Consider the following 13,213-nt stretch of genomic DNA (forward strand, 5'->3'; position numbering starts at 1 on the left):
CCTCTCCCACCTCTCTCCATTACCAGAGGTCAGGCATTCGTTTCCTTTGTCCCTGAGAATAGTTCACAGGAGGTGCCTTAATAACAGCTTAGGTCCAAAGTTATCGTAGAGAAAAAAAATTATAAAAAACCAAGGGCTTGTCTGCACACTAGCTTGCACCAATTTAGATAAACCAGAACAGACCCCTACATAGACATTCTTAAATCCATTTAGAAATAGTTTATATCAATTTAGCTTAAATTGATTCCATACTAACTTAAGCTATATTGATACAAACTGTTTCTAAACAGACTTCAGTGTCCACAGAGAGTATTGCACCAGTTAAACTAAATTGGTGCAAGTTTGTGTGTAGACAAGCCCTGTGAGAAAATCAAAGCATTACATTATACCTATCTGAGGCTTGGAGAACTGCCACTTAGCTAGTGACATATGTTATAGTTCCAGTTCATTTAATCAGCACACCCTTGCATCTTTAAGTTTCAGTGTCTGTCTCTGCTGACAGGCCTTTTTTTTCTTACCATCTCTGACTTTCTGCTCTCAATAAGGAGGACTCTACCAGCAAAGCTTTTGTCTCTAGGAGTTTAACAACTAAGCTGTTTTAGATTAACTTAATTGTTTATAGCTCTGTCTTATCAGTTTTTCTGGACTTCGGAACAAATAGTCCTGAACAATTGACACCATCTCACAAATTATTTTCTTATCATAGACACGAAGTGACTCAGCTACAATAGTCCAGAACTCCTGCTATCATAATTACAAAAGAGTTTAAGTGAGAGTTCTGCTGTCCTTCCTATTCTATATTAGAATCAAGGGTACCGACTTCTTTTGTTAGGCTAATATAATATTTCGATGTTCCAAAATGGCATGTCAGTCTGTGTTAGAGCTGTGGTGTGTAATTTTTGCCTTTATATAGACAATTACCTAACGTTTCAAAATGGTTTAGATCTGACTTTGAGAAAAACAAAATCAGGAGAAAATGTGCACTGCATTTGTAATGGAGAAGAATTATAGTAGATTCAACTACTTATAAGTTCTACCATTTTAAAAAAAAACTCTACTGTTCCACTAATGTACTAAAAATAAAGTCCCTCAGCCAGTAGTTCAAAAATTATGTCAGCTAGTCAACTCTCTAGTTTATTTGATCTTTAGATGGGGAGGTACAGGGCAGCATTTATTTATGAAAGGGCAGCTCAGCTGATGCTCAATGAGCTCCTGCTTTTAATCCAGTTTTCCACGTGGAATGTCTGAAACACAGGAAGGTTGTCAGGTAACCTCCCCAAGGTCAAACAGTTACTTTATAGCTTATGGGCCAATGCTGCAGCTGCTCTGAACACAGAAGTCCTATGGCTGTCAATGGAAGTTCAAACTGCAGGGCAGGTGCAATGTTGGGCCTTAAGCCAGCATGAAGACTCAGGCCTATCCTGTAAACATTAGATAAAATAACCTCCTTACTGCGTTGAGGTAACTGAATTGCATGAAACACTACAAAACAAATAGTGAAAGCAGTGAACTTGTTGTTTAAATATGGTAAGGAACAATTTCAGCAGAAATAATTGGCCAGTATGCCAAAAACGCTTCCATTTTTTGAGTGGTTCACTGCAAGAAGGTGATTTAGAATTCGTTTTCAGCCTGTGGACACATACAGAGCCCTTAGAGCCAGGTTGTGAAACCAAGTGCTCACATTGCTGAGCAGTTTCCCACCCAAGTACTCTCATTGATTTTATCGGGTGTACTGTGTGAGTTTCATTTTGCCATCTGGCCTCCAGTGCTGTGACAGACTGGCATCTCAACAAAAGAATATTCTTGTTAAGGAGATTTTCTAATTATAAGTCAATACGTAGTAATTTTTTAAAAAAAATAAGCACCCCTAAATTAACCATCCAATCAAATACTTATCTGTGTGTGCTGTATTCTATAAAGCTACATTCTGTGAATTACACAGACTAGGCACTGAATGCTTCTGCCTCTCTACAACCAGAGGGAAGCAAATCTATGTTGACTCAAAACAGCTGTGGCTGCTCTCAGTTATGTGTCCCTCTATCCCTGCAGTTCATGTTGCTGTTAATGCACACAAACTCCTCTGCTTGAATTCTACCTGAGTAGGGCTTTCCCTGTTTGGGAGGGCTCTAGGTCAAAGGAGTTTGTGCAGGTGTCTAACATTGCTCAGTATTGCAAGGTCCCAGGAGACCTGGCAGATTTCAGAGCATGAATTACCCATGCTTCTGCTAGCATACCCAATGACAACACAGCTCCAAACCATGCCCAGGGATCAGCATGGAGCAGAAGGACCTCTTGAGTTTGCAGAACACACACCCACCCCCTCTATGAGACTCCTGAACTTTTCCCTCTGTGGTGATCAGGTGACTCCAAGTCTATAAAGTCAACCTCATGGAACATTTGCTTTAGGGATTCCTGTGTCTTCATTAGGGGCACATCTATACTTGCAGCCGTGTGTGGAGTACACACACTGCATGCCCAGCTGGTATGGATATAAATAGCTTTGTAGACGGAGAGGCACTGCTTAGGCAAGTAGAGAAGAAACACACCTGAACCCCTAGAGTATGTACCCTACACAGTTCTCTGTGGGTATACCTAAACTGCAGTTAAACACCTGTGGCTGGCCCATGTCAGCTGACTCAGGCTCCCAGGGCTCAGGCTAAAGGGTTGTTTAACTCCAGTGCAGACATTTGGGCTTGGACTGGAGCCTGGGTTCTGGGGTTGCAGGATCCCAGAGCCCTAAACATCTGCACCGCAGTTAAACAGCCCCTTAGCCCCTGGAGCTTGAGTCAGCTGACACAGGCCAGCCGCACAGCGCTTCCCATCTCTACACTGCTATTTTTAGCAGTGTACTATCCCCCTCCCTCCTAGCAAGGCTGATGCCTTTCCCTGCCTCTGTGAAAGCCTCCAGCAGCAGGGAAAGGCTCTGACAAGAGGGAGGTGGCAGGGAAATGCTCCAGAAGCTTTCTGCTGCCAGAGCCTTTCCCAGCTATCTTCCTCCTGCTGGAGCTTTTCACAGCCACATGTAGCTACACACCACAGTGAGTGTGGATGGAGCTTCCCCTTCACTGCAGTGTGTGGCTACACGTATCCTACATGGTGCACAAGTGTAGACAAGGCCTAGGAAAGAAAGTTTGTTCTTAACTCAAGTTGATTAAATTGAGGAAAATCATAGTGAAGACGAGGCAATTTTTAGTTTTCACATGAATTAGTATGTTAAGTTACAGCCTAGGCTCCATACAGGGCTTTTCTATGAAAGGGGAGCAGCGAGACTTCGGAAATGCGTATTGAAGACCTGATTTAAATACCTTCTTTTCTCTCAACTTGACAATTTTATTCAAGAAATACAATAAAGAAATAGACTGAGATTAGGAGTGTGACTTTCTGTAGTTATATGTACAACTTAATTTCTTTCAAGTCTATTTATATGTAATCTTTTTCCCTTTGAAACACACAAGTGAAGATTGCATCTGCTGCAAGTATATACATCATATTCTGAATAATGTATTACAGTTGGACTGAGGATTCTATTAGAACCAAGTTTCAATTAAGCTTTTTTCCATTCGAAAATGTAGCCAAAATCTTATAATTTGATATTCCAACCCAGGCTGTCACTGCAATAAAGACAGAATAAACATTATTTGTTTTTTATTTTATATTCCCCAACAGCTCTGCATTTTTCAGTGTACAGAGCTGCTTTAGAAATGTAATATCATTGGGAGTCCCTAAAGTTAGGAGATTGCTTGAAGTACAATCAGAATTTAATATGGGGGGGAGAAGTTGTTTTGGGTTTTTCTTTAGGTTAGAATGTCAGGGCTTTTCAGCTTATTAATACATCACGAGATTCTGTTTGCACCTGTTTTCACTTCTGTGTAAGGTGTAGATAGTACGTAGGCTAGTGTGTAGGTGTTGTGGGAGGAGACGCAGCAAAATGAGACAGCAAGAGCAATTTCCTCAGCACACATATGAGTACTACCCTCTTACCTGATGGGCCAGGTAGTTTCCAAGAAAGAATGAGTCTTGTTTACTTAGCTTCAGACCAGTCCATTGCATCTGTGGGAAGATTACTTCAATAGTCACTAAGATCTTAAATCATCTCTGGGTGTGTTAGGATTATTGTGGCAAACACATATAGTTCAGCCTGTTTGCTTGTTTTAGGTAGATATAGAACTGGCAGCGGTCAGAGCCATATACTACAGAATGGGTACTATAACAAATCTGAAATAATGCATGGTGCCTGATAAGATCTCTTCAATCTGCACATGCTTTTGTAGAATTTCAACCTTTTTTTTTTTTTTGTAATAAAGAAAAATGTTTTGCAAGGCCAGCATGAAGCGGACAAAATCTGGAGCAAAGAAGGATTTTATGCAGTTGTCATATTTCTCAGCATCTTTGTCATTGTAGCAACATGTTTAATGGTAAGTCTGTTGCTTTACCTTCTTTCTGTTTTCATGTATGTATTGCTTACATCAGTCTGAAAGACAGAGTCCTGCCTCCTTTATTTCAACAGGGTTTTCATAAAATAGTCAGAAGCTCAGCCTCTAAGTAACAGTAAGTAACTCTGATAGTGGTGGGAGGCCAAAGCCTGATGAGTAATAGAAATACTTATTATGTTTAGAATGTTTTATATCTGATATAAAATATCACTAATGGTAAGCTTCAGAACTAATGGACATTCAACCATGCACAATAACCATGCAGTAATTAAATTGAGGGCTTCTAGTAACATGATAAACCATGAGAGTGAAGCCTAAGTGAGTGGTTTAGAGAGGTCACAGGAGCCCTCAATGTCACTACAGATTTCTAGTGTATTTTATTTCTTATATTATGTGGTAATAAAAACCACAACATTGAGATAATACACTTTATACATGATAATATGGTAATATGGTATTAGCACTGTGTAACAATATAATTACAATAAAATATGAATTTGACATTGAAAATATTCATATGACCACTATTCAAAAATGTAGTTAGGAGTAAGTGTGTTATTTAACTGCTCTTTTAACATGACGTCTAACATGTGATGCAGTATACGTCTGGTGGTCAGGTGTCTAGCCACAGGGTGTCCAGTGAACATCCTTGCCAATGAATGAACACTCCAATGAATGAAACTCAAAAAAATTTAAAGGACCCTGAGTGCATTTTGACACTGGAGGTATTAAAGGGACACTCTGAAATCTTTTTCAATTTGATTTTTTAATAAAAAAGGAAACTGTCAGTTATAGCTTCAGAATCTGAATCATTCCCACACTGTTAGGGCACGAGGAAGGCTCCACCGTCCCTGGGTCTCCAGGGCCATTCTTTGCATACCCTCAGTGATGTTAAGTTCCATAAGTTTTCTCTCTCTGAATAGTGTTCAGTGGAGGGATTCTTTTGGTTTGCCCCACTTTCATGTTCCTCCAGCTGCTCAAGAATGTGTTCATTCTTAACACATGTCCCAAATATTTCCATCTTCTTTTCTGGATAATTTTACAGATAAGGAATTGTTGAACTCTGATGAATCTTGGCACTATTCATTCCATTGAATACCTAGTACTTTTCAAACACACTTGCTTTCAAGGGCATTTAGATGTCTGTCTATATACCTTTGGATTTGCAGATTTTACATCCATATGTTAAGATGGAAATAACATTTCAGATGAAGATTTGTTGTTCAGTCTGTAAATTATAGATCTTTGATGACAAAATCTTACTTAATCTGGTAAAGCCTCTCTGAAGTTGGGGAGGGGGGAGTTCTTGTTTTTTTCCCACCTGACGAACATTAATCCTCCCTCTTCCCCTCCTCACCCCTCACTTTTTATGGAGAATAAAACACATTGCCTCATCAAAGATGTAACTCTGGAAAAAGGATGTGATAACTGTTTCTGTCTCTGCTGCCTAGCTGTTCACTTTGTGGAAGCAGAGTACAACACCTTGGACACCTATTCCGCCTTCCTCCTTTAATCTACATAATATCTGAGTGCATAAGCATAAATTTAACACACATAAAATCACAAATTCTGCAGGCTACAAAATGTTGGGCCTTTACTGGGGTACCCAAAATGGCTATATTGGAATTATACTGCAGCTGTATATTTATCCTTAAATGCTTATTCCTGGAAGTGTCAAAGGTGCTGTTGGCTAATCTGGATCTATATTACTTAGTGTCTCTTAAAATGTGAAGTGGAAACTAATTAGATGGGTGCACAATAGTGGTTAGTGCAAGCTAGTTGAATTGTCTATGTTAATCCTTTATTCTATAGAATTATTATGGAAATTATAAAACTGTACAGCCTTTTCTCTTAATTGGGTTTTACAAATCATGATATTTAACTGCACAGTTTTTACACTGACAGAAGACTGTGCGTTAAAAGTCTTTACATATTTTATTTTTAATTTCTCTGGAATTTATTAATGAACTGCAATAAGAAAACTATCAAACCTATATTTGATTATGCAGTGTATTGCTATATACAGTAATACAGTACTACGTGAGCTAAATTCAGACCAGTACATTGTTCCTTCAAGGCCACCCATTTATTTCTGTGACCCCCACCATCACCAGAATAACTATGTTCTTTGTGTCTCAGAAGGGATTCACCACCAGTGGTCCTCTTCTGCAGTCCAGACTATGGACTAATTTCTTCTGGGAGCTCCATACATCATTTATAACCTATTAAGCAACAGACTAATTAAGTGTAACTATTTAACAATGCTATTCTAAGGAGAACAGGTCTGTCTGTGATTTTTATTTTTAATAGATAATGGTTTGTTATTACACTAACCATTTTCATAAATAATACTATATTTGATAGAGCAGGTTGAACTATTCATTTTGAATATTTCTTATGAATTCAGCCCTTTTTTGTTTTGAAATATTTCAAAAATGATCTATATTTCTTAATGTGCTCTTTATTAATAAATAGGTAATTATTAGACTACAGGTTACTTGTAGAGCTGGTTAACAAATGGGATAATTTTTTATTTTTAAAAAAGTGTCCCTTTTTCTTGTCAAAAGTTTTCAAATTCTGAAATTTGAAAAACAGGATGACTTTTTCAAACACAAAAAAGAAAAGACAAAAAAAAGTCACCCTTTTTTGTGTCAGTTGTGAGATTCAACATTTTTTGACTGGCCCTAGTTGTTTATAAAAATGTAAGTTGTCATTCATTATTTTTGCAGGGTGGTTCTTATCAAAATCATGTGGGGTGAGGGGGTTTCTGCCACTTGATTGAATTTTAGAAACACTTTAATCAGGAGAATATTAAATAACAGGAAATTCACTTGTCCTGTAAAAATTTTCACAACTGATCATTTGTTCTGAAGTTTGTACAGCTTTTAGACTTCACAAAATTTTCAGGATATTCAAAAGCGCTATGATCATAGGAATATGCACAAACAATGTATGACCCCATACATCAAAGAAAACAAAACTTGGCCTTTTTATTCTTGAAAACATGAAATTAATTTTAAAAATACCGCATCATGGTAACATCTTATGTTCAGTGCTTAGTAGAATTGCTGAGGGAATAGTAGGAGATTAACCAAGAATTTCTAGCTAGTCCAAGCGTTAGTTTCTCTTTCTAGGAGGCTTCGTTCAATTTTTCTTAAGTAAGCTTTATTGAGTGACTTAAGCAAAATCAAAACAATATACTTTTATTCTGAAGTAAGAGTGTCCACACACATTCATGCACTGAAATAACAAAAGATATGAGTTAAAAATCAATTTGCCTGTGAAAATTAAGCTCTCTTTTGAGGTATTCTGGGCAGAAACAAAAGGTGTGAACTTCAGTGTATGTAGATTAGGCCTACTCATGACTCCATGTGGACCCAAGCAAGGAGGTGACAGGAAGAGGAGTTGCATTCTCATTGAGTTGTATATGCAAAATTTAAAGATGTCCCACCGTGTCCTAGAAAGCAACTCTTTAAAGATTAGGGATTTTTCTTCATATTTTTCAGTCATCCTGTATCTCTGTGTTAGTGTGTACCATTTATCCTAGTGTTCTGAGGTGGCTGTAGAGAACTGCCTTTCCTTAGCTCATGTGCTATAACAGGGTCAGACACCTTATGCCATGAAGGCCTTGTCTACACTCAGCCTTGACCTGAGTCTAAGGGCTGGTCCACACTAAGAAGCGGGGTCGAACTAGGGTACGCAAATTCAGCTACGTGAATAGCGTAGCTGAATTCGAAGTACCCTAGTTCGAACTACTCACCCATCCAGAGGCCGCGGAATCGAAGTCCGCGGCTCCAAGGTCGACTCCGCCACCGCCGTTTGCAGTGGTGGAGTACCGGAGTCGATCGCGGCGCTTCCGGAGTTCGAACTATCGCGTCCAGATTAGACGTGATAGTTCGAACTCCGAGAAGTCAAACTCACCGCGTCGACCCGGCTGGTAAGTGTAGACTAGCCCTAAGCTTTCTTTAAACATGGCTGTAACTAAATTGGTTACTTGCATAGTTTTGTTGGCTATTGTTGTTAGAGCCAAACCGTTCTTAAAAACCTTTTTTAAAAATCCAGAATGCCTTTTTAAACACGGTTTTGATATGATTTTTCCCCATCCACACTGTTTGGGCAAACCTTGTTAGCAGAAACCATGTCTAAATGAAGACCAAACATGGTTCCTTAACTCATTTCACAGCTTGTTATTGGTGAGATCTAAATTTACTGGGTTTTTTTTTTCTATGCTCAAATAGCAGAGTATTGGAGAGAGGTAGGAAATTATGCTAGTCTAGATGGACCCCAAAGACCTAACTGACTGTGCCTCCAAATGAGACATCACATTGAAAGAAGGCAATGTAAATACGTGATTTAAAATGTTGTGCCATGAATGGCAGAGTGATATTCCCATAATCAAGTATCTAGGAATTATCAGAAAGCAGAGAAGCCCAAAATGATTTGTAGGAGGAAAGTGGTTAGAATATCTCAAACATCTGTATTTATTTATCCAATATACCTGTTGGGTTTTGTAATACAATTAGGGCTATTTTCCTCCAAATCTTGCTCACTTTACTTATGTAATTTATTCTCTAACTCAATTAAATAAATATAGTGTTTACATATGTTACTGAGGCCTGCCTAATGGGTGAATTGCTCGTAAATGGGACAATTCCAAGCTCACACTGAAATATTAATCTTTGAATATTACCATGAAAATGGATGTACAACCTATATCCAGTCACACACATAGGGCTAGGCAGTGACAGGCCCTGACACAGGGGCTTGAGTGAGAGTACTCATGGAGCCTCACTGAGTGGAAGCACCATAAAAGTTCCTGGATTTGTGGCAAAGGGAAGTAGAAGCAACACATTATGTTCCTCAATTACTCAGGAGCTTGTGGACTCCCCTGTAGACAGGGCTGGCTCCATGCACCAGCTGAGCAAGCAGGTGCTTGGGGCGGCCAAGGGGAAGGGGCAGCATGTCGGGCTCTTCGGCGGCAATTCGGCAGTGGGTCCCTCAGTCCCTCTCGGAGGGAACGACCTGCCACCAAATATTTGCACTGTAAAAATTATAAATAAGAAATAGTATTTTTCAATTCATCTCATCCAAGTACTGTAAAATGCAATCTCTTTATCATGAAAGTGCAACTTATAAATGTCGATTTTTTTTGTTACATAACTGCATTCAAAAACAAAACAATGCAAAACTTTAGAGCCTACAAGTCCACTCAGTCCTACTTCTTGTTCAGTCAATTGTTAAGACAAACAAGTTTGTTTACATTTATGGGAGATAATGCTGCCCATGTCTTATTTACAGTGTCAGCAGAAAGTAAGAACAGGCATTTGCATGGCACTTTTGTAGCTGGCATTGCAAGGTATATACATGCCAGATATGCTAAACATTTGAATGCCCCTTCATGCTTTGGCCACCATTCCAGAGGACGTGCTTCCATTCCATGCTGATGATGCTCGTTAAAAATAACATGTTAATTAAATTTGTGACTCCTTGGGGGAGAATTATATGCCTCTGGCTCTGTTTTACCTGCATTCTGCCATATATTTCATGTTATAGCAGTCTCGGATGATGATCCGGCACATGTGGTTCATTTTAAGAACACATTCACTGCAGATTAGACAAAATGCAAAAAAGGTACCAATATGAGATTTCTAAAGATAGCTACAGCCCTCAACCCAAAGTTTAAGAATCTGAAGTGCCTTCCAAAATCTGAGAGGGGCGGGGTGTGGCGGATGCTTTCACAAGTCTGAAAAGAGCAACACTCCGATGCGGAAACTACAGAACCCAAACCACCAAAAAAGAAAATCAACCTTCTGCTGGTGGCATCTGACTAAGATGATAAAAATGAATATGCATTGGGCTGTGCTGCTTTGGATTGTTATCCAGCACACTTGTCATCAGCATGGACACATGTCCTCTGGAATGGTGGTTGAAGAATGAAGGGACATATGAATCTTTTGCACATCTGGCACGTAAATATCTTTTGACACCAGCTACAACAGTGCCATGCAAATACTTGTCCTCACTTTCAGGTGACATTGTACACAAGAAGCAGGCAGCATTATCTCCTGCTAAGGTAAACAAACTTGTTTGTCTTAGTGATTGGCTGAACAAGAAGTAGGACTGAGTGGACTTGTAGGCTCTAAAGTTTTACATTGTTTTGTTTTTTAATGTAGTTATTTTTGTACATAATTCTATATTTGTAAGTTCAACTTTCATGATGAAGAGATTGCACTACAGTACTTGTATTAGGTGAATTGAAAAATATAATTTATTTTGTTTTTTACAATGCAAATATTTGTAATCAAAAATATAAACTGGGCACTGTACATTTTGTATTCTGTGTTGTAATGGAAGTCAAAATATTTGAAAATGTAGAAAACATACAAAAATATTTCAATAAATGGTATTCTGTTATTGTTTAACAGCATGATTATTTTTTTAAATGCCTTACAGCCCTAGTTGTTACAGAGACATGATAGTGCTTACCTTATTGTAAGTTTCATAGATTTTCTTCTTATTTAAAAAACACTAGAAGAGATCATCTAAAGTGACACAACCGCAGCTCAGAAGAGCTTGTGTCTTCTTCCAAAAGCATTAACTCCATATCTGCTAAAGAAACATAGTGTCGGGGTCCTATGCAATGGCAAAAATGGGGCCCTTGTTACCTTCACAGTCACTGCCAAGCCAGTGTATCTTTGACATGGAACTCCACTGAGGTCAGCAGAGCAGAATCCAGAATTAATATGACATTATGAAAAGTAGTTACTACAGATAGCTGATACCCAAGGGGCAATGAGTGGATAGTGGAATCCAGATTAGATGGAGTTCTTGGATGTTAACATTTTGGCTATTGTAAAAACACAAGTTTTAAATTTTGAAATGGCACCAGTCCACAATCAGCTGAACCTATTCTGCATATGTTGGGTTTTATTAAGGATCATTCTGTACTTCTTGGTAGAGGAGATTTTAAAAATGTCTCAAGCTACAAGAAATCTACTGTCTACCTTCCCCAAGGAAACAAACAAAAACATGTGACATTTCTGAAACATTTAGAGTCAAAATGAATCCTGGAGTGTTTTTTGAAGTATTATAAACCTGAAGTGCTGAAATAATAGCACAATAGTGTTGCAAAGGTGACCTTGTAAAATTATTCTGTTCTGGTAACAGCTCTTTGTACAATGAGTAAACAAGTATTTTGAAACTCTAAAACAAATTTAGGACATTAGTTAGGGAAAGATGAGTCTGGATGTTTCATAAGCATCAGATGATATATTGCACTATTGTATTTTGGTGTTAATATTTTGTGAAACTTTTCTATAATTACTTTGTTTACCAGTATTTCTTTCTATACAATGATTTTTGTGACAACTATCTCCCATTATGTTTTATTTATCTCTTTAATAATACAGCTGCAGTAACTGTATTAAAAATAATTATTAGTTAGCAATGAGAACTTCTAAAACCTCCTACTACCTGTGTGCCAGTCATGGTTTATATAATAGAAATGTTTACCCTTTTTTTTGGAAATACTTCAGCCCACAAGTTGTGGAATCCTTCTAGAAATCATTCATATTATATATATCAATCCTAAGCATTTGTAATTATTCCTTTACTTTGTTTACACAGTAGTTGGGATAAAAATTAATACTCTTTCCTTTCTGTTTCTATAGGTTCTGTACAGATTAAAGGAAAAAATTCAGTTCTCACTGCGACAAGATAAGGAGAAAAAACAGGAGATCCACCTTTCACCCATTCCCCTGCAGACAACTCGGTCCGAGTACAAGACAGCAAACAGAATGGTCCAACCTGAACAGGCTCCTAAAGTTGTTAATGTCATAGTGGACCCCCAAGGCCAATGTGTTCCTGAGATCAAACCTCCACTCTCTGCCAGTCCATCACCTTTCAAAATGAAACCTGTGGGCCTTCAAGAAAGGTAGGATTATGCCCCAGCACACTCAATATTTACTGTCTCATTTTCAGAGCTCGTAGCATAGTTTGATGTGCACCTCCTCCTTCAGAGAAGCACTAAAAGGTGCCCATCGAACACACTGAGTGCCTTTGACATACATTTTAAAACACACGAACGTTGGACAATACGAAGTAATAATCGACCAAAGCAGCAGCACTTCTTTTCCCTCGCACCCTGTCACACATTTGATCATCAGTCACATGAACTGTTTATCCGTCCCCCATCATACTTCCTACCAGACAGAAATCCCACCCTGAGTTGCCTCAGGATATGTCTACACTGCAATCAAATACCTGCAGCTGGCCTGTGTCAGCTGACTCAGGCTTGGGCCAGCGAGCTGTTTAATTACGATGTTCAGGATTGGGGTGGAGCATGGGCTCTAGGACCTTCCCCCATCACGGGGTTCCAGAGCCTGATTCCAGCCCAAGCCCAAACCATTTACATTCCAATTAAACAGCCTCGTAGCTAGGTTTGACAACTTTCCAATTGCAGAAAACCAAACACCCTCGCTCCCTCGGTCACTTTCACCAGGCTGGGCAAGGGATTGGGGTCTAGGAGGGAGTGAGGGCTCTGGGCTGGGGGTGCAGGCTCTGAGGTGAGACCAGAAATGAGAGGTTCAGGGTGATGGTGGCTCCGGGCTGAGGGGTTCAGAGTGCTAGAGCACTCAGGGGTTGTGGGCTCAGGGAGGGAGTTTGGGTGTGGGAAAGAGCTCAGGGCTGTGGCAGGAGGCTGGAGTGTGGGGAGGAGGGGAGAAGGCTCCAGCTGGGGGTGCGGGCTCTAGTGTGGGGCCAGGAATGAGGGGTTTGGGGTC

General features: G+C 39.2%; 1 protein-coding gene across 4 annotated transcripts in view; it reads left to right on the forward strand.

Annotated features, from left to right (window-relative positions):
* The window catches only part of PTPRR (protein tyrosine phosphatase receptor type R), a 219,996-nt gene that overhangs the window by 120,332 nt on the left and 86,451 nt on the right, over positions 1–13,213 (forward strand). For all 4 annotated transcript variants that reach the window (XM_039520862.1, XM_039520863.1, XM_039520865.1 and 1 more), the window contains exons 5-6: positions 4,305–4,415; positions 12,104–12,366. In XM_039520862.1, coding sequence (XP_039376796.1) covers positions 4,305–4,415; positions 12,104–12,366 — 374 coding nt within the window. The remainder of the gene's footprint in view (positions 1–4,304; positions 4,416–12,103; positions 12,367–13,213) is intronic.

This window comes from Mauremys reevesii, linkage group 1 (assembly GCF_016161935.1).
Source record: "Mauremys reevesii isolate NIE-2019 linkage group 1, ASM1616193v1, whole genome shotgun sequence".
Lineage (NCBI taxonomy): Eukaryota > Metazoa > Chordata > Testudines > Geoemydidae > Mauremys > Mauremys reevesii.